This window comes from Diabrotica virgifera, chromosome 8 (genome assembly GCF_917563875.1).
Source record: "Diabrotica virgifera virgifera chromosome 8, PGI_DIABVI_V3a".
NCBI lineage: Eukaryota > Metazoa > Arthropoda > Insecta > Coleoptera > Chrysomelidae > Diabrotica > Diabrotica virgifera.
This window is the reverse complement of record NC_065450.1, coordinates 155,637,252-155,657,329: the sequence shown is the minus strand read 5'-3', so window position 1 is coordinate 155,657,329 and position 20,078 is coordinate 155,637,252. Positions and strand designations below refer to the sequence as shown.

Below are 20,078 nucleotides of genomic sequence, written 5' to 3'. Positions count from 1 at the left end.
AACCTTCCGTGTACGAATCGGTATTATTAGAGTGTTATAACGGTATTTCTGTATCCCTACTTTGTAAAAAACAAGAATAGACATATCGTATTTATGGACTATGGACTCATAATCACTGTAATGACTGAAATCTGATCTCTTTTGCCCTTTAATTCGTCCAATTTTGAACATAGGCTTCCCTCAGTTTCCTCCATTCGCTTCTGTTTAGTGCTTTCTGTTTCCAGTGCGTTCCTCCTATCTTTTTAATGTCGTCTCCCCATCTCATCTGGGGTCGTCCTCTTGCTCTCTTTCCTGTCGATGGTCTCCATTGTTGTATCGTGGTATTCCACCTATTGTCCATTTGTCTGGCGTTATGACCTGCGAAGCTCCATTTTAGCCTGGCTATATTATGTTGTCCAGCGTCTTTGACTTTTGCTTTATTTTTTGCAGTTTGTTTGTCTTGCAAGATTGCAGTTGCAGAAATAAAACTGCAATCTGATAGAATGGTATAAATTATTTTAATTATACAGTAAAACCTCGATAGAACGGACTTCTATTTAACGGACTTCGGATATAACGGACAAAAAATCAGATCAAATGTAAAAATAATTGAATGCAAAAAAATATGAAAAATCGAATTCTAAGAGGAAAAACAACAAGGATAGGATCTCGGCCCTGCTTTGTGCTAACGCCGATTGACTACTATAATTGTTGGTAAATCTAGTAAACCTAGTGTTGTCAAAGATATAATCATCAAAAGGCATCATCACTGCTCGTTTCATGTTATAGCTCTAATAGGGCATGGTTCACCAGAGATATTTTCAAAAATTGGTTTTTAAAGGATTTGTACCTGCTGAGAAAATTTCAAGAGAAGAAACTGGTAATACCGACTAAAGAGGTTAAAAATGTTTATTGATTTTAGACAAAGCTCCTGCTAATCCCCCTGTAAGTCTAAATTCAGAAGGTGGCCACTTGAATTGTATGTTTTGCCAAAAAATACATTGCTTATTCAATTCGTTTGTCAACCAAATGAGTATATTGCAGAAAGTTTTTAGATGAAGTAGAAAAGTAAAAAAGTAGCGAACAAAACTTTATTCCTTTTTTAACTTACAGATTTGTACACTGTATCTAAATAGAGTACCTACATAATTTAAAAAAAAAATTTGATTGATTTTAAACCTATTTTTATACAACGGATTTTCGGCTTTAACGGACATCCCGTCCCCCCAATTAGTCCGTTATATCGAGGTTTTACTGTACTGTATTATATAACGTATTTTAATTATTTCTTTTCATTGTAGGGTAACGCTCTTAGATATTTTTTAGAATTTATAAATTTGTGCTTGGATGGGACCAGAGATACTACATTTCTCACATCAAAATTAGAAACTTTTAAATCGTGCGTAGGCCAGACAAGAAGATTCAGTATAATCACCGATAACGATCATGAGATGACATATTTAACCAATAAAATCTGGCTAGAAAGTACAGCACTTGATCTACTATCCACTGCACTACAGTACAACTTAAATTCATTTTATGAACAAATTCTTCTCATCGAACTCTTATCACAAATGAATTTAAAGGAGTTTATTCGTTGTCCAGATCTAAGTAATCTACTTGAGATTCTTAAAATCATACATAGTTCTAATAGCGATATAAGATTCGACATTGAAGCATTTTTACACGAAAAAGATGAACTTAAGGCTGTAGACGAATGCTTAAAAGCTCTTATAAACAATCATTTATTTGAAGCTGCTTTAAACATAGCTAAAATCCAAGATTTGCCTGTTGATATTGTGTTGGTTAGGCAGTGGGAATATAAATTTGAAAGTCGTGACTGCAACGAAGTAGAATTTTGGTTCCAATGTAATAAAGAATTCGAATTACATAATGTATCAGCAGATTGCGTTGTTGAATACTTTTTAAAGTATATAGAGAAAGTTGAAACCAAGTAAGTAATAATAATAATAATTGTATTTTTCATAATAGACCCTACTATAATACAGTTCAATAAGTTTTGCGGTTCGATAAGAGAGTGGGTTGTTATACGTAGGGATATATTAATAATAGTCCCTATTACTCCAGGGAAATAAGGCAAAAATATACCATGTTCGGGACACTTCACCAGCCAGGTTGCAAATGGATTTTTTGGATACTATATACCTAATACATTCTAAATACAAAAATGTCCATCACAGAATTTTAAATAAGGGTCAAAAATGGCAGTTTTTTCGTTTAAATCGCTACAGGTAAAAATAGGGTAATTAAATATCTTATTTAGAGTATTCATCTTTTAGTAGATGAGCAAAGGTTTAAAATGGCAGTTTTTGAATTTTGGTCCGATCATTTGTTGCTTCGGAAATTGCAAAATAAGACTTAAATGTCGAAAATAAAAAATTTGCTATAACTTTTGCGAAAATGAACGTAAGACTTTGATATTGCATAAAAAGTAGAGTTAAATACAAAAAATTTTAAGACAATTCGTCAATTGGTTTAAATTTTATTCAATTCGTTTATCCCACGGGGCTTTTTTTGCAATGTTATTGCTCAGAAAATGATAATGATACAGCGATTTTGTGGGTACTGCATAAAAGAAGAAGACCTATATTTTCATTATTTTTAATAAAAAATCAACAAAGTCATTTTTACCATTGCAAAAACATTTTATCAAAGTAAAGTCATTTTTGGCTTATAAATAATTTGAATAGCTTTGTTAATATTAACTTATTAACATTGTATTATTTTTAAAAGTGATATTTTTATACAAATTATCACAAAAAATGCGCCTAAGATCAAAGTTAGGCACTTTTTTTATTTAATTCACATAGCCCAGTACATTACCGATTTGGAGTGTAATTTTCAGGGGCAACTCCGAATTGGGAAATACCATGTTGTATTACATAATGCAAAAATGTTGTATTATCATTGTCCTTGTTACTTGTCTTAATCAATCTCCTTTGGTTCATCATCTGCAGAATCTAGTTTCATTGCAGTCAACATTTCCTTTCCTGTAGTTTCCTCTTCGGGAAATACCATGTTGTATTACATAATACAAATGTTGTATTATCATTGTCCTTGTTACTTGTCTTCATCAATCTCCTTTGGATCATCATATGCAGGATCTAGTTTCATTGTAGTCAACATTTCCTTTCATGTAGTTTCTGCTATTTCATCTTTCTCCATTTGTTGAAACTTTGTGCATATCAGACATTTCGGATAATTCAACTGTTCCAAGGATTCACAAGGAAAAAGTTTTCCTGTGGTGGGCTGTATTGCTGTATACATGTAATACAAAAAAAAACAGTAAAATCCTGTATAAAAGGTATATTTAAAAACCCTCAAAAGGGCCACATCAAAATCACATATACTTACGTCTAATTTACTTACCGTTGCACGTCATCCGCGTCATAGCCTGTGACGTCATACCATACCAACAAGAAATATTTAGGCGGTAGGTGTGTTCTTTTTTAGAATCATTTTGCCAAGTACACTGGAATAACAGCCACTAGACATATTTTATTATATACGCTTAGAAATAATATTTAAACATTTCTATTAACGTTAACCTAAACAAATACACAATAATATGTTTCATTTAATTTGTATAAATGGATTATAAAGCATTTTTATGAAGCACATTTGTTCGGAACACACTGAAATTGTAATCGAACGAAGGTGACATTTTAGAATAAATTGGTAACATTTATTTGACAGATGCGGTGATGACATTTCATATTTGTTTATATTCTTTACTATAAGTATTTGTTTTATTATATTTACTGTTTTTATTATTTACTTTAACGTAAGATTATAACTTAATTTTGTTCACTATTTCTTAAGTTTTTATTTATATACATTGAATATTAATTTGTTTTGTTGTATAATCCACGTTTACAATAATTATGTGATCTATTTGATTTAAAATGAATTCAGGATTTTTTTATAATTTGGCAAATATGTTAACGTAGATCTCTGGCGTAGATAATGACGTGCAACGGTAAGTAAATTAAACGGACTGTAACTAGTTTTCGACTGGTTTACCAGTCATCATCAGTGCGTACGTGCAATGTACATGCTAACCACCAAGATAGTATTTAACAAAAATATTAGGGTCAAAGCCCAGTAAAAGAAGTCCGTCTAGGAAACATTGGTTTAAAAAGCTACATAAAGTATGGATGTTTAAAATATTTAGCTAATCTGCCCCAGGTAACATCTGAGATGTGGATTTGACTTGTTTACATGTTCGGGGGTCATCCATAAACTACGTCGTTGAGAAGAGGGAGGGAGGGGGTCTAGCTTATTTCGACGAAATACGACAGGGGGGTGGGGGGTATGAGTGCACATTCGACGTCGTTTAATATATTGGTATATTTAAATTTGTCGCTACTGTCTCTATAAATATAATTTTTTTTACTAGCTTTTACCAGCATTAAAGTATCAGATATTCATATAAAAACGTACCTATAGTTTTTGAAATGAAATTGAAAATAAAACAAAACGTTTACGAATAAATACACCTTTGTTCAAATTAAAAAGAATTCTCTTATAGATACTTTTATCGCATACATTTTGTTTTTATCAGTCACAGCCTTAAAATAATGTTAGGTAGCACTTTTGTACAGGACAACAAACAATAAGACATTGTTCTTTGGGTTTAAACAAGCGCTTCTATATACAGAAAAATGTTTGTAAGCAAACAATATTCAATTGTTAGTTCATTTATGTGCTGCATACTGTGTGTGAAAAAATAGTTCTGAAAGAATGAATGCAAATAAAATATTGTGTTATATTTAGTTAGTAAGTCGTATTTATACTTAGAGAAGATTTATACGCAAAATCTTGGTTCAATGCTATTTAAATGCATTCATTTTTTTCGAATGCTCAGAAAACTAATAAAAATTTTTGTAAAATTTAAACGCAGATTGAGAGATTACATTATTACCGAGGGCCAAAAGTTTCTGAAAACATCTATAATGTTTATTTTAATAAGTTACAGGGATAAAAAAATATTTAGTCTGATTTTTAAGTTCAAAAATTTAATTCAAAAGAAATCTTTTGTTTATTCTAAGGGACTTTCAGCCCTCGGTAATAATGTAATCTCATTCTGCATTTATATTTTTTAAATATATTTATTAGTTTTCTCAGGATTCGAAAAAAGAATGCATTTAAATAGCGTTGGACCAAGATTTTGCGCCTACCCCCTTAATTGTTCTTGTTATGATACATTCGGAAATAAAGTTTCAAGGTTGATTAAAAAAAAACAGAAATAACATTGAATTTTTTTAAATCACTGAAATTGGGGTCGTGAACTGCAATGACGACGTCGACATGGGGGGGGGGTTCGTCTGTAACCGACGAATTACGACGGAAGGGGGGGAGGGTATTAAAAAGTCCAAATTTTTTACGACGTAGTTTATGGATGCCCCCTTGAATGTATGACGGCAAGTTTTTTTAAATATACCTTTTATACAGGATTTTACTGTTTTTTTTTTTTTGTTCCAAGGACTTCTTCATCTCCAGCATCACATATATAGCATCTGCTAGTTTATTGTATTTTCGTGTCTTAGCGATTATTTTAATTTTGTCATAGTGGAGATCATTTGCAATTTCCTCGTTAACTTGCGCCAATACTGTTTTTGAATCCAAGTTTCCATCTGCATGTACATACCATAAGCTCCTCAATAGAGTTTGTGTGTTGCATACGGCATACGGTGGTAGATATATTACTGTGGCATGATTTGACAACCATAAGTTTCGTCTTAGAAGAATTAAGTTTTAGCCCATATTCATCAAATATTTCGGCCACTCCGTTTACAAGTCGTTAAATTCTTTTTCATTGGAGCAATCAGTACCAGTTAATTTTAATGCCTGAATCTTGATCTAAAAGGGGTGACACACACGGGAGTAACAACCGAACTTATGGCTCGACGACCTTTTTCGCGCGTGTGTCACCGCAAGTACGCGTATTTTAAGTCCGCCAAGTAAGTACGCCATCGATCCAACAATTTTGAAATCTTACTCGTAGCCTCTACGTGTATCACTGCGTCGAGCCGCGAGCCGTTATTTTATTGCGTTTAAGTTACACCTATGTTTTCACTAATTAAGCAAATTGCCTATAAATAATCGAATCGTTTATTGTTGAAAGGAGACAAGTTACATTTTATAAGTTTTTAGAAAACCGTAAGAAACTATTTTAAGCTAATATACAATTATTTTAGATTATTTCTTTTTTAGTAAACCTACTTATTTATAGGCCTACCTTATATTAAATTATAATAGATCAAAAACAAGTGATATATTTCACATCATAATTTTGACAGCTTACCACATTTACAAAAAATCAAATTATTCTTCTATTTATCATTATTCAGCTTATCGAATATGATAAAGTAATTCTGAGGATGCAGGATGCAGCTAATTTGCAAATAACTTTTTACTACGTCTATTCCTAATTTTTTAATAAATTGTCTTCGTTGTTTAGTATATTCCCTATTAGGGTTATTATCTATGTTTGGTAAGCGTTTATTTATACTGGCGATATTTAGGACCCCATAAAAAAATTTCAAGTGGCCAATTACAATTGTAAGGGGACGCCATTTTATGTACAATACGTACTCCCGATTTTGTATCATTTTAGAATAAAGTCATCTCTTGCGTGTTGTAGTTTCGTCTATTCAGTCTGCTGTATCAGTGTGATGAAATGATGAAACCACTAATACATAAATGAACGACGGTGGTCTATTAGGACATTTTTTTTAATAAAACGATATTTTTTGTAAAATATAATGTAAAATGTAAGTGTTCATTTTTATGAAACGTAGGTACTGGAAATACCGACAATATACCTAAGTCTGCCGTATGGCACCGACGGCGAGCCGAGTAAGTCCGCGATCTTTAAACCCGCGTACTTAAAGTTTGCGTGTGTGTCACCCCTTTAGGCTTCTTTGAAAATAAATTCTACTTATAAAAAGGCGATAAAATACGCTCTTGCGTCACTACATGTCTTATTTCCACTGGCTTCCGTCGTGTGCTGACCAATTCGTATGTTTGCACATACAAATACAAATTTGCCAATACAAATTTTTGATAATACGGAGGTCTTGGTCATAAATTCCCACCTGTTGCAAGACACCTATCAGTTTAATATTTTTTACTCCAAAAGTTATCGACACTAACAATTGCTAGATTTTAGAATTACGTATTACTTTGCTATTTATTATCATTACCGGATAATGTAAGTATACTACCAGAGCTGGGCCGGGTACTGATAAATTGTACTCTAGTACAGAGTAAAGCCTGTCAGTAAGGGCCACTAAAAATGAAGGAACTATTGGCCGATATAGAAAGGTGGCCGGTATTTCCAGTTTTTGTAGTCCACAAATACATAAAAGATAATTGGAACTTTGTTTATTTTGTTAATAAAAGCAAATATAATTCTATACATAAACGGAAACTAAAACTACTTTAATATCCTGATATAAATCAAAACTATACTACGGAAACAACAGATTGATGTTAAGCTTTTTTAAAGAATTTTTTAACCCACTTTGATTTTTTTATATCCTTTGATAATTTGAGTTTTTACACCATATTTTTCAGTCAACTTTTGTGAATTGTAATCGTACAAAATTGTAATTGTACAAAATTCGGGTACTCCCGGGTATCGCCTAGCTCTGTATACCACAATATTTTATTTATAATATTTTAGTTATAATAATCTTCTTTTAGCATAGAAAAGTACCATCTTTTAAAACAAGCTCACCAATGGTCGAAAAAATATGACTTGCCATCAAAACATTCTCTTGAAAGGGACAAATGGTTAATGTATTTGAATTTGGAGGAAAAATGGCGTGGGTTCGATTGTACCCTTGATGAAGAATCTGCCCCAAATATTTTATACAAGGAAATGGTGGATTTATTATCGCATATTCCTCAATATGATGGAGACATTTCACCTGATGCCTTAAATCTCTTAAGAAACGTCATAAACGATGTTCTGGACAGTAGTAATTTGTGGTTAGCTCTTAAACTGGAGAAGATATTCGGTTGTGACAATCCAAATTTAGACACTTTAAAGCTTTGTAATAGTTTAGCAGAAGGTATCATGGCACCGCACCAGCTTAACACCGATCAGAGGTTGTTGATTACAAAGGGGACTCATTATAGAAAATTTAGTCAGAGAAGGACGTTCCTATCTGCAAGACTGTCTGGACTAAGCTCAGGTTTGTTTAGATTATTTTATAATACATTTTTAATTGTTGAGATTCATGTTTTGTTCGGTACCATATCTTTACAAACTGCGATACTGGGTTGCCAGGTGTACGATAATTATCATTAAGTTTTTGAAGTTATACTTCTTTAGGCGTGTTGGGAGTAAATTTATATGTGCGCGAATTCATCAAAAGTCTTGGTCCTGAGCGCAGGTCAAACGTTATACGGGCTCTGATTGGGTAATTACAATGACCTGTCAACAATTGTTAAACATGTCGGTTATGGATAAACAAATGTTGTGTATATTAGTTTTTATTGTTGCGAGGATAGAGAAAAAAGCAAGTTTATAATTGTAGTGACTTTTTAAATAGTTTTTAAAAGCAACAGTACGTAATTATTGTAAATGTTTCAATATTGTAATAAAAAATTACATAGGTACTTACCTATTTGGAAAATGTATGTAGCTCTCTGGTAGGTAATGCTTTGATTTACATAAATTGATTACCAACAAAATTTCTACCAATCTTCATCTAATATATTGTTTTCTTACTCTATTTTTTTTTGTATTTTAATACTTTATTTCCACAAAAATCACACTAATTTGATTAAATTCAGAACTGTCAAACTAAACGTTCAGTTGGCCTATCTTCGCGCATGACAGGTACGTGTAGGTGTGGCAAAATGAGTAGAGGCTTCGACTTCAAAATCATAAGCACCCGAATAAACGCGGGTTCGATTCCCAATGCAAGTTTTTATTTTTTTTTTTATTTTTGAAGTTATACTTCTTTAGGCACGAGGGTGAATTTTTACATTCCCTGGCGCATGCTCACACCGACAGTATGGTATTAGTCGCTACATCTTTTAAGTTATGTAGCGCAAATAAAGTGTGCGTGAAAAGAATATATATTATTATTAGTGTTTTTATTAAATATATTTATTATAATTTTTATGTCTGTGGATTTGTCTTCCTCCTAATAAGTATTATTGAAAATGTTTATTTTCAATTGATGTATCTGTCACCGTGATTGTAATTATGTCCTAGAAATGATCAACTGAATACAAAAGCGGTGGTAGCTGATCGGTAGAGCATTCGCCTAGGGATCGAGAGGTCCCCTGTTCGAATCCGGACAAAATCATATCCTTTTCTTCTTTTTTAATTTTTGGCATTCTTTTTGTTCTTTCTAAAATTAGTTTAATATTTAAATACAATACAAAAAACTGTTTAAAGTAGATAGGTATATTGATTTCGTTGAAATCAACATATTATGAAGTTATATTATAATAGAAGTATAACTTCTTACGTGCGTACAAAGTACAGACACATTATTTTTTTATACATTTTATGATTGTAAGTATATTTGTTATATAGTTTTTTTTTTCAGAAAATGCGTATTTAGTTAAAATTTTTGCCTATTGTTCAGAAATCATTTCTTTGTGGCATTTTTCAATGTGTTTGTGTGTGTTTTATTCTTTTATATTTTTGTACTGTTTTAAAAAAAATTTTGGAAAGTAGTAAGTATTAAAATTAGTTTAATATTTAAATAAAAATAAATAAATTGTTTAAAGTACATATTAATTTGGTTGGAATCTATAATAGAAGTATAACTTCTTACGTGCGTACAAAGTACACACACATTCTTTTTTTTTATACATTTTATGATTGTAAGTATATTTGTTATATAATTTTTTTTTCAGAAAATGCGTATTTAGTTAAAATTTTTGCCAACAATTATTGTTCAGAAATCAGAAATCATTTCTTTGTGGCATTTTTCAATGTATTTGTGTGTGTTTTATTCTTTTATTTTTTAAATTTTTTGTATTGTTTTAAAAAAATTTGGGAAAGTAGTAAGTATTAAAATTAGTTTAATATTTAAATAAAATATAAATAAACTGTTTAAAGAACATATTAATTTCGTTGGAATCTATAATAGAAGTATAACTTCTTACGTGCGTACAAAGTACACACACATTCTTTTTTATCTCTAGTATCTCATATAACATATACGAGGGTGGATTGATATAAAACTAGCCTTTGATAGAAAAAAAACAAGTTTTTTGGGATTAAATCGATTTATTTTTCAACATAGTTTCCTTTTAGCTCGACACACTTAATAAGACGGTGTTTTTGATCCCATCCGAATAGTATTTTTGCTCGAGCTCTTCAAAATAAGCGGAAGTTTTAGAAACGACTTCATAGTTTGTTGCTAAACGGCGTCCTCCGAGCTATTTTTTTAGGTTTGGAAACAGGAAATAGTCGCTGGCAGCAAGATCTGGGGAATACGGTGGGTGTTACTAACTCATAGCCCAATACGTGTAATTTTGCCATGGGGACAGCCTATCGGTGAGCCGGTGCGTTGTCTTGGTGAAATTCGGCATCGAATCGTTCCAATAATGCTGCGTAGTACTCGCGATTGATTGTTTTTCTTTTTTCCAAGTAGTCGATGTGGATAATGCCCTTCGCATCCCAAAAAACAGTCGCCATCACTTTGCCAGCCGAATGTGCACTTTTTGCCTTCTTCGGCAGGCCTTCGCCGCGTTTGCGCCACTGTTTCGACTGTTTTTTTAGTTTCCGGTGTGTAATAATGCACCCAGGTTTCATCAACGGTGATAAAGCGGCAAAAATAATCCTTCGGTTCGCGCCGTGTCATCTCCACAAGCGTCTCCGAAGTGTCACACGTTTTCGCATTTGGTCGATTGTCAGCAAACGCGGCACCCATCGCGCGGATATCTTTTTCATGTCCAAATGATGGTGAATTATGTTGTGTACGAGTTCGTAAGAAACGTTGGGGCCTCTACTAACTGTCAGATCTTGATTCGACAATCTGCCATAATCGTGTCATGGACTTTGTTGATTATTTCCGGCGTGGTGACTTCATTTGGCCTCCCGGGACGCTGATCATCAAAAACACTTGTACGACCACGAACAAATTCAGCTTTCCAAAGTTTTACTCTTGCTAACGAATGTGCATCCTCACCATATACTTCGTCCAGGTCGGCTTTGATTTGCACATTCGTTTTCCCCCTTTTTGTGGAGGAACTTAACCCGCCATTACACGCGCTATGAGGGAATCCCTCACCATATTTGTTTATAACCAATGAAATTGTGTAAACTAGTACGATAACCTTAAGCACCCAGGAATGCCTTTAGCATGGTTCATGAGAGGGTATGAAAAAGTTCTAGAATATTTCAGGCGGTCAGTGTGCTGTGTGATAGTTGAAAGAAGCGGCGTTATCGAAATGCCTCCCACTTTTTCAGGTAAATATTTTCATACATGAAATGCCTCCCAGGTACAATCGAAATGCCTCCGGTTTGTTAAACATTTAGGCTGATATTTTGTCTACTTAATCTCTGTATAATGAGACAATGTTGCCAAATCATAATTTAAATAGGTACTAAAATGTACATAAAATATGGTAACATAAATATTTCACAGTATGACATATTTCTTTTTAGAAAAGAAACTTGTTCCGACAATCTAATAGCCAGCTTTTCTGGGTAATTCCAATTCCGATTCTTATCTCTTCTTAACGATTTCATGAATAGGTACTTTTACCTTAATCTTTTTGTTTATTTATATTGTACTAAATATGTACTAATGTACTAAAAAAACCTGCAAAGTATTTGTGAAAACACAGGGATGTGAAAATACGATAATTGAATCAATATTAGATCATAACCACGAGAAGTTGTCTGCCGAAGTTTACAATAGAAAAGCCGTAAGCAATCCAATAAAAAGAGCAGCCGTGGAAGATCTCAGCGAAAAACCAATGAAGCTCATCTGTAAAGAACTTAAGAAGACAAATATAGAGACATTTACTATCAATGATATCAATAAGGCGAGACAAAATTTATATTATGCTAGAACCACTAATTCTTTAATTAAACTTCCCAAAAATATATCTGAATTTCATCAAGATCTTGATTTATCTTCTATTACAAATAGAAATGAAAATTTTTTAATTAAAAATGACAAACATAATCATATTGTGATATTAAGAGTAAACAGTAGCGATCAACAGGTAGCAATAAAATATAACTTCGGGAGATAGTATCATAAACTTTGGCAACATTGGTAATCTTTGACATTATGTAAGATTAATATTATTGACAATTTAACTCATAGGCGCGCTAAATGGAAGTAACCGAAAACAATTTTGTTATTAGTAAATAAATATTTATAAAAATAAACCCAAATGGGTGAAAATTTTATGTTAACATAGGTATTTGTACGAAAAAATAATAATAAATAATAATTTCCTTGTGAAGCAAAACGAGAGCAGTCTTATTTTATTTAGTTCATAGAGCGCCAAAGGCACTCTAGAACACCCTTTAACCCTTCTTAGGGTCCCATCAGAGGTGCATATTTCATTATCTTTGAACTACTAAAATTCGGGCTACCGTTATCGGTTCACAACGAAATGATGGCATGAATGCTGTGGCGGTATCTGCTAAAGACGAACGAAAGTTTTACTTCTAATATTAACAATATCAAAAATAAAATAAAACTTAGAACTAGTCTTCTGGTTAAACCAATCGTGGCTTGTGGCTTCTAAAATTTGCAAGCCAACGAATTGCCGGAGCTAAGAAGGCTGAGGGAAATCTACCAGGTTAAGTCGTACTTCATGGAATGATTATTTATTATTTTGATTAGTTCTACTCGTAATCTGAGTATTCGGAACTAAGCTTTGTTGGAATTTTACCGTGCTGGACAGGCGAGAAGTAAGATGCAGCCTGATCGATCTTCCTCGGCATTGTTAGCTCCTGCACTTTTTATAAAAATACACTTTCTTCAATTTTTTTATCCGATGCCTAGATTTTGTGTCATTTTGGAACTACTAATGAAATAAAAAATTTTAGTAGTTCCAAAATTACACAAAATCTAGGCATCGGATAAAAAAGTTTATTTGAAGAAATTGTATTTTTTTGTTCTTCTTAATGGCGGTACAGGCTCGTTTTTTTAATATTGTATTTAGTTACAGAGTAATTTCCACATATTAATATATTTTTCAAATTGGGCCCTGTACCGCCATTCTTTATTTTATTACGAATACGTGTGCCAAATATCTCGAAAAAATATTCAAAATTACAGCCGCAATCTTGGAACGCGTTTTTGCTACCTGTTGATCGCTACTGTATCACCTTTAGCAAAAATAAATTTTTTCGGGTTCAAAAATTGCAATTTTTCGATTTTAAGTTCAACCGCGTTTATCTCGAAAACTATGCATCCTACGAAAAAACTTGTCAGAACAGTTTTTGCTTAGAATGACCCAAAAAATACAAAAAAAAAATGTTTTGTTTTGCGAGAAATCGCTGTTATGTAATTCCTCAAGTTCTTTGTTTATAACAATCTTATCGACATCCGGATCAACTGTTACCCAACAAATTCGTGTTCTACGGGTCAAGATACATAAAAAATCTTGGGTAAGACCATCTGAATAAAGGAGGCCGTTGTACCCCCTTGGCGACAGGACTATGAATATCTACCTAAAAAAAATTGGCATTTGTACTGTAGTCAGGATTTCTGTACCTAAACATAGATTTATTACGAATTTCATTTTCACGGGAAACAACTTTTCACACTTTTTTTATGTATGACAACAGTAGATTACTTCTCATAGGTACTTACATTGTTAAAATTTGTGGTGGCTCCAATTTCGATGTTCTCATAATTTTGGCACGGCTTTTAATGGACTTTTTCTTGGAATTATTCGCTTTATTTGTCGTTTGATTAACTTTTCCCATTTCGTTAAACTATTGATAATATGTTAAAAATAAAATATCCTTCTAAATCTTTATACTCGCATTAGAATTCGAAATGTTTTTACGTAAAATATACTTACCTACCTACATAGAACTGAACTAAAACACAATTAATAACAATCTATTATTTCAAACAGGCCAACAACTTATACAACAACAACAAAAATATAATAAATAACTATCAATAAACACTATTTTCCTATGCAGGGGCGGATGGGCCCACCGGGATACCGGGAATTTTCCCGGTGGGCCGTCGTTTGTGGGCTGCCACGCGCGGACCTAAACCCTTAATTTTTCAACTGCATGAATCTTGATTTTTATAAATCGATGTAAAAATACTGATACGGTTGCACCTAGACCTAGCAAATACCTAGACTAGACTATAAAAGTAAGAAAAGAACCAAAAATTATGTTCAACAAAAGTAAACAGGATGTATACTTTCTTTAAAGACTGGTCCAGCGCTGTTCTTTATTATGTTATTTTCTAAGCTCCCTCAAACAGCGTATACCTGCTAAATGCTACCTGCTATTTTTGTAAGCTATTATTGTATTAAAATTTACCCAGCAAGAAACACGAAAATAAACTTAAACACAATGTGTGTCTGGCACTGGCCTATGTTAAAAACATCTGCAGACAATATGCACTCCCGGCTTACAGTTTGTATCAGTCATCGTAGTTATTGTTCTCTTAGTAAAGGAAGCCCCTTGACCTTGAGACCCTAAGGATTATTTTTCGTTTTACAGTTTGTTTACTACTGTCGACGACTGTCGTTATTTGAGACAGCGGTTGTGCGAGTTTGCAAATTCTACGTCCGTCGCGTCGCCAGAAATCTTTTGGATTAACTAACGCCTTATCACTTAGTTCCGGTTCCGAAAGACACGAATTATTATGTGACGTGCGCTTTTACTTCGGGATTAGTTGAATAGTGGCGTAGAAGGATAATAATAAACATTTACCTACTTCTAAATTAACCAATAACGTTATATTACTTAAGCCGATTTATTAGAGTGGAAGTTTAAGGTAGGAAATAATTATTTAAAATAATTTTTACTATACAGGGTGTTTCAACACTATACACCGTGTCCGGAAAGTCGCGGATAAACAGTACAAGGTGTTATTCTGTACTAAAAGTTCGTATTTTTTTTTAAATAAACACATTAATAAATTAGGCAGGTGCAAGCTTTCTGTTTAAATCATTCGATTAAAATAAATTCTCGTACACTCTGTTTCATCTTCTTTCCCAAACAAAAAATTTACTTACTTTTAGTGTTTTGTAGTATTGTTAAGTTCTGTAAAAAACTATAAAATTTGTAAAAATCTATTGCTTTCAAGTGTTTTTTTACGTCTAATTCGCAAACAAATCGTTTTTGGGCGTTTGTTTATAAAGCAAGAATGTTGGTTGTGATGTCTCCTACCACGTTTAAAGGTTTGTAGGTATAGTTATGAAATACTCTGTATAAACATGCTCAAAAAGCGCCTATTCTAGCTGTTCAATAATTATGAAATTTGTTACGTTAGGACGAAAACTGCTTGTATGATAGCCGTCAGAACCAATATACTAAGTGAATAAAAAATCAAATACCAATGCCACCAAAACGAAAAGGAGGACAAGAAAAAAAACTAGAAAGGGAGAAGAAAAAAAGATGTGAAATAGCAAAAAAATGTCACTCTTTGGATAATTTGCTCAATAGTTATTCTGTTCCTTCAACTTCAGGGGTAGAAAGTGATATTAACACGGAAAAACAAGAGCAAGAGCAAAAATAAGAAAATTTACCGGTTTCAGAAACTAAATTTGAAACTGAGTTAAAGCTGTCAGAGGACTCGGACGACGACATAGAGACAAGTGATGAAAGCGATAGTGAAGCTAATGTAAAAAAGGCACTTAAAGACGAAGAGGCGCTACTAAAGCTGGGACAGCCGGAAGAGACAGAATCTGGCAATTTCTTCGACCGTCCCGATCCCAATAAATTACAGCTATTTTTTGAATTCCATCCAAAGGTACCTGTCGCACAAAAAGATGTACCTTTCAATGTGGAAAAAGCGTTTACGCGTAATAATAAAACAAAAAGGAAATGGTTGAGCTATAGTGAAGAAAGAAAGGCACTTTTCTGCACAATTTGTCTTGCTTATTCAGTTGAGAGTAATAAAGATCAAAGTTCTGCTTTTGCAAGAGGTATGTCTGATTGGAAACATGTATATCAGCGAATAAATGAGCATGAAAGTTCAATCAGTCATGGAAAAAACTGCGAAACATATTTCATGTATATTAAAAATCAAACAATTGAAAAAATACTTTTTGGAAACGTTGTTGAAATGAGAAATAAAAAAGTTGCAAGCAATCGGCACGTTTTGGATGTTATTATTGATGTTATAAAACTAATTGGCAAACGAGGACTTTCTTATCGGGGCACAGCAAATGAAGCTGCATACAATCTAGAAAATGAAAACCTAGATCATGGTAATTTTTTGGAAATAATCTTACTTTTATCGAAATTTGATGTTATTTTGAAGAAACATTTGGACGCCATTGTTAAAAAAAGCAAAAGTTATCACAATAGAAAAATCAAACGTCGAGCTGGAAATTTCTACACATTTTTGTCAAAAACTACTGTAAATTCAATCATTGTCATAATCACAGAAATTATTCTAAAGAAGATTTCTTCAGAGATACAGACTGCCACTATGTTCTCTATAGAAATAGACAGCACTCAAGATATTTCAGTAACAGACCAATGTTCATTTGTAACAAGGTATGTTAAATTGTAAGTATAATAAAATCTTCACCTTTGCTTATTTTATTTTATTTCAGGTATGTTTACAACGGAACAATTCACGAACGCCTTCTTGCAGTTGTTCCTTGTCACAATTCAACAGGGAAGGGATTTCATACCATGATTCATGACATACTGGTAAAAAATGGTTTGGATGAAAAAAATTGTATTGCTGACTCTACTGATGGGGCGGCTAATATGCAAGGGAGATATTCGGGATTCTCCAGTTTCATGGTCCAGGAAAATTCAAATCATGTTCATGTTTGGTGTTATGCGCATATTTTAAATCTTGTTCTGACAGACATTTTTAAATCCCACATTAAGGCCGCATCATTTTTTTCATTACTGAATTGTATAGCAGCATTTTTTAAAGAATCTCATCAACGCATGGGTTACTGGTTGGACATTGGCAACAATGCTAGATCACAGAAACTTCAGTTGATAGGAGAAACTCGTTGGTGGTCAAAGGAAGCAGCGCTCAGTAAAATTTTTGGTAATTTTAATGAACCTAATAAAGCACTGTACGTTGATTTAATTGACATTCTTAATACAATTGAAAATTCACAAAAAATTAAGCCAGATGCAAGAGCGACTGCTGCAAATTACAAAGCACAATTACTGAAATACGAAAATATTTTAATTGGGCACATATTCTTAAAACTGTTCTCTATAACAGGCCCTTTATCAAGATATATTCAGACAACAGGGTTAGATTTATTAAAATGTAACTTTATGGTTAATGATTCTATACTGAGTTTAAAAAAAATGCAACGAAATTTTCCAGACATTGAAGCATCTGCAGATAAATTTGTAGGGTGGGCTAAACTCTCTTTTGAAAGGAGAGACTTCGAATTTTTTATTGAAGAACAATTGCCCGAGTTTCGATCAAAAAAGAAAAAGAAATTCTTTGATGAGAAAACTTCTGATGAAATCCCAGTAAGCCCAAAAGAAAATTTTAGAATTGTTTTTTTTAACGTTATTGCGGATACTGCAGTAGAATCAATCAGTAGAAGATTTGCAAACAACGCTGAATTATGTAGGGATCTGAACATTTTAGATCCAAATAATTTTGAAGAAATCGCCAAAGGTGAGCTACCTGAGAATTCTCTAAAAATATTGTCAGAAAAATTAATACAGTTTGATTCTTCTGCAACTCCTGCAAAGTTGAAAGAAGAGTTAGCAAGCTTTGCAAGCAACTTGAAACATATTAAATTAACAATTGAAGATTCATATGAAATAAATTATGCTAGACTTGATGTGGGGTTAGACGACTCTTCTTCTGCACAGTCAGATGTAGACGAAGATGACTGTATAACAAAACAGAGTACAAAATCAAGGGTGTGCATCGAATCTAACAAATGTCAGAACTGTGTCATTTGTTGCTACGGTTCAATTTTAAAATATAATTTGTTTAAGGGGGCTTATTCCACGCTGGTATTGGCTTATCAATATATACTTTCATTGCCCATCTCGCAAGTGGCATGTGAACGATCGTTTTCAACTTTAAAATTTATCAAAAATAGATTAAGAAACTCCTTGTCTGATAATAGACTCGAGTCGTTCATGCTGATGAATATTGAAAATGATATACTGAGCGATATCAACAATGATGAAATTATTAATCGTTTGGGTCAAACAACCAAATTAATGAAGGACGCTTTAATGTATTTATATAATAAATAATAGGTAACCATTTAGTGATAGCTATATATGTAAAACGATATTTCATTCACCTATAGTTTATAACACATTAATTTGTTATTTATATATCTTAAATATCTTAATATAGAATTTTCTAGAGCAAACTTTGTATTTTAGATTCCAAGTTTCTATAGTTTAAAAAAATCAAAAAAACTCCCATGTATATATATATATATATATATATATATATATATATATTTAAATTTTGGGCCGCCGTCGTTTATTCTCCCGGTAGAATTTTACTTGCCCATCCGCCCCTGTTCCTATGAAACAACTATAACGAATTCTTAAATTAACACACTACTGCACTGGACTGATATCAATAAAGATGACAGAACAAATTAGAGAAAATCTGACGCAGGTTTGTCAAAATGACACTGATAATTTCTCTATGTTGCCTAATTAGTTATTTAGTTATAATATGTTTGATTTCTTGTTAGAAATAAAAAATTTTAGTAGTTCCAAGATTACACAAAATCTAGGCATGCGATAAAAAAGTTTATTTGAAGAAAGTTTATTATTTTTTTCTTCTTAATGGCGGTACAGGCTCCTTTTTTCAATATTTTATTTAGTTATAGGGTAATTTCCACGTACTAACATATTTCTAAAATTGGGCTCTGTACCGCCATTCTTTATTATATTACGAATATGTGTGCCAAATATCTCGACAAAATATTCAAAATTAGAGCCGCAATATTGGAACGCGTTTGCTGCTACCTGTTGCTCGCTACTGTAGCCTCTTAACACGCTTTTCAAATCTCCGTTTTCTTTCGACTGTTTCCAATTGGTATGTTGACGAAACTTTTGAATACTGTCCTCGTTCTTTCACTCAATTGTTTAGTATACATGGCTTGAAAAATGGAAATTATATTCCTCTTGTCTTTTGTTTACTTCAAGATAAAAGTCGTCTTCATATTATCTCGCCTTTAAATATATCATAGAAGAATGTTTTACAATTAATTGTCCTCTATCCTCTAAAATAACAACTTCAGACTTTGAAATTTCCATTTATAATGGTATTCGTATGACATTTCCTGAAGCAGATCTTCATGGATGTCGTTTTCATTTGGGACGGGCATGGTATAGAAAGGTTCAAGCACTGGGATTAGCTCCAGAATATCAGAAAAAAGGTGTTGACTCAACCGAAATTACGCATTTTCTTATTTATATTTTTGGTCTTTCGTTCTTATATCCTGAATTTCTTAGCGATTTTCTTGCTATAAATTTGGCAGAAATTAAACCAGTCGATGAAAGAGTCACCCAATTTTGTGATTACGTTGTTGATAATTACATATCTGAAAATTCAACATTTCCTCCACATCTTTGGGCTGAGCACTCTTCATCCTTACAAAGAACCACAAACCCATGCGAAAGTGTTCATTCCAAGTATAATTCTTCTTTCTACTGCCCTCTAATTTTATTGATATAATTTTACAATTTCAAATAAATACCTATATTAAAATGAATTCTGTTTCGACACCAAAAAAAATGTTGCCGAAAGTAAAGCAAAAATAAATTTTCTAAATGAAAAAATTTTAGAATTAAGAGAATGTAAAATAAATATATTAGTATTTGTCAAAGTCGTATGATATAAATTTATAAAAAATATTTTGTATTTTATATTTCTATACACATTTTGTAATATTTTCCA

At 32.5% G+C, this 20,078-nt stretch overlaps 1 protein-coding gene across 1 annotated transcript in view; it reads left to right on the top strand.

The window, feature by feature from the left end:
• The window catches only part of LOC126889701 (spatacsin), a 142,347-nt gene that overhangs the window by 47,869 nt on the left and 74,400 nt on the right, over positions 1-20,078 (top strand). Inside the window, exons 6-7 of the mRNA XM_050658231.1 lie at positions 1,281-1,933; positions 7,711-8,204. Coding sequence (XP_050514188.1) covers positions 1,281-1,933; positions 7,711-8,204 — 1,147 coding nt within the window. The remainder of the gene's footprint in view (positions 1-1,280; positions 1,934-7,710; positions 8,205-20,078) is intronic.